At 41.3% G+C, this 1,721-nt stretch overlaps 1 protein-coding gene across 1 annotated transcript; it reads right to left on the bottom strand.

Annotated features, from left to right (window-relative positions):
* Nucleotides 1-213: 213 nt before the first annotated feature.
* Nucleotides 214-1,090, bottom strand: LOC119429874 (transmembrane protein 241-like; the record flags this gene model as incomplete). Its single annotated transcript, XM_037697397.1, has 5 exons — nucleotides 214-500; nucleotides 582-646; nucleotides 720-813; nucleotides 914-983; nucleotides 1,056-1,090. Coding segments are annotated over 5 exons (328 nt in total), but the record flags the coding sequence as incomplete, so codon positions are not given.
* Nucleotides 1,091-1,721: the final 631 nt, after the last annotated feature.

Here is a 1,721-nt window from a genome sequence, read left to right as displayed (position 1 = left end):
TCTGCCTTTGCAGCTACTTTCAATTTTTTTTTGTGCTTTTTTTAGCCTTTTTTTCTTTTCTTTTTTGCTAACTTCCTAATTTCTGTGCTCATTTCTGCTTTTTTAAACCTAATTCAGCAATATGTGCTCCCTCTGCTTTCATCTGTTAATTTAGGCTTGTTCTTCCATTTCAGCATGTTTTTTTTAGCTAATTTCAGCAAGTTCTTCTGCTATAAACCTTCACACTGCATTTTCACAGTAAATGTAATTTCTCTTGTTCAGTCTATTTTCAGATTACCTTCAGCTTTTTCTTGCAGCTAAACTGTAACACAAACGAGACAGAGCAGCCGTCGATAAATAAGCAGGTTTTTTTTATTCTGCAGCAGATTGTCGGAGTACGGAGAAGTAAAAAAACGTGAAAAAGGCAAACTTGTTTAACACATCGGACGTTTTCTCGTCAGTGTTGTGAGTCTTTCTCTGAATATATCAGCAGAGCTTCGCCCACGTGGCTGATGACCACACTGTTGTAAACAAACAAACAAACTGAGTTACGAACGGGTAAACTAGAAACTCGAATGTTATAAAAATGATAAAATCCTCACCAGAACAGCGACGTGGCGTTACCGTCCATGTTGAAGATGAAAGGGGAGAGGGCCATGGCAATGACCTGGGAGACGACGGGAAGAAAATTAACTTTTTAATCCAAACCCAGGGCCGTTGTCTCCGGTGTGTTTGTTTACCTTGGACAAAAACACCCAGACCCTGAAGAGTTCGACGGACGGCCCGCGTTTTAGTCTGACCGTGGCCAAGAGTAAGAAAAACCCCAGCAGAGCGCTGCAGGAGGAAACAACAGCCACGTTTCAGCTCGGATCTAGAAACGGTTACATTAAAAACAGGAGGTGCACGGTTCGATTCCCTGCTGGGTATGTTTCACCTGGCGCAGCAGCCGCAGTGAAAAGCGCGGGACTGAAGAGACGGGAACTCTAAGGCACCGGTGAGGTCACCTGCAGGGAAGAGAACGAGGTATGACCCTGTGATTTTAGCTGTGTGATTACAAGCTGAAGGATCGGTCTTACCTGTCGGGTGAGCGGCGAGGCCCAGCAGCACCACACTGGCGTTAGAGCACAGGACAAGCTGTTAGTAGCCGAAATGTATCCTCCGTCACACTGAGCCTCGGCTCGCTTCTTTCCAGGACAAACCACTTCACGTCTGACTCATTTTCACTATTACTTCAGCAGACTTTTAGCTATTTTAGCTGTTCATAAATCAAAACGTTCAGCTCGTTAACGTTATATTTTCAAAATATTTAACTTTATAAATGCATATCTCTTCTATTTTTAGTCGTCTTGAGACACTTCTGGGTCAAGTTTAGCTACTTTTAGCATTTAGCTGGTGTTCTGCTTCTTTCTGCTTTTAGCTGTTTTGCTACGTCTGGTAAGTATTTTTTTTCCTTTTAATTATTGTTCTGGTAATTTAAACTAGACTTTTGATACTTTTGTTTTTACTTGGTGTTGTACATGTTTTAACTCGTGTTTAGCTACTCTTACCTTTTAGCTACTTTTTGTTAGTTCTTTTCTACTTAACTACCATTCTGCTACGTTAGCATTTTCCTACTTTGGGCTTTAACTCGTGTTCTGCTTCTTTCGGTTAATATTGTGGTACTTTTAGCTAGCATTTCGCTTCTTTTAGCTGATCTACCTAAAGGAAGCAGAGCATTAGCTAAAAGCCAAAGTAGCAAAAAA

Source organism: Nematolebias whitei, unplaced genomic scaffold (assembly GCF_014905685.2).
Source record: "Nematolebias whitei isolate Nwh7 unplaced genomic scaffold, NemWhi1 Nwh_scaf_9629, whole genome shotgun sequence".
In the NCBI taxonomy this organism is placed as follows: Eukaryota; Metazoa; Chordata; class Actinopteri; order Cyprinodontiformes; family Rivulidae; genus Nematolebias; species Nematolebias whitei.
Note: the sequence above shows the minus strand (reverse complement) of the source record. Positions and strands in the feature narration are given on the sequence as shown.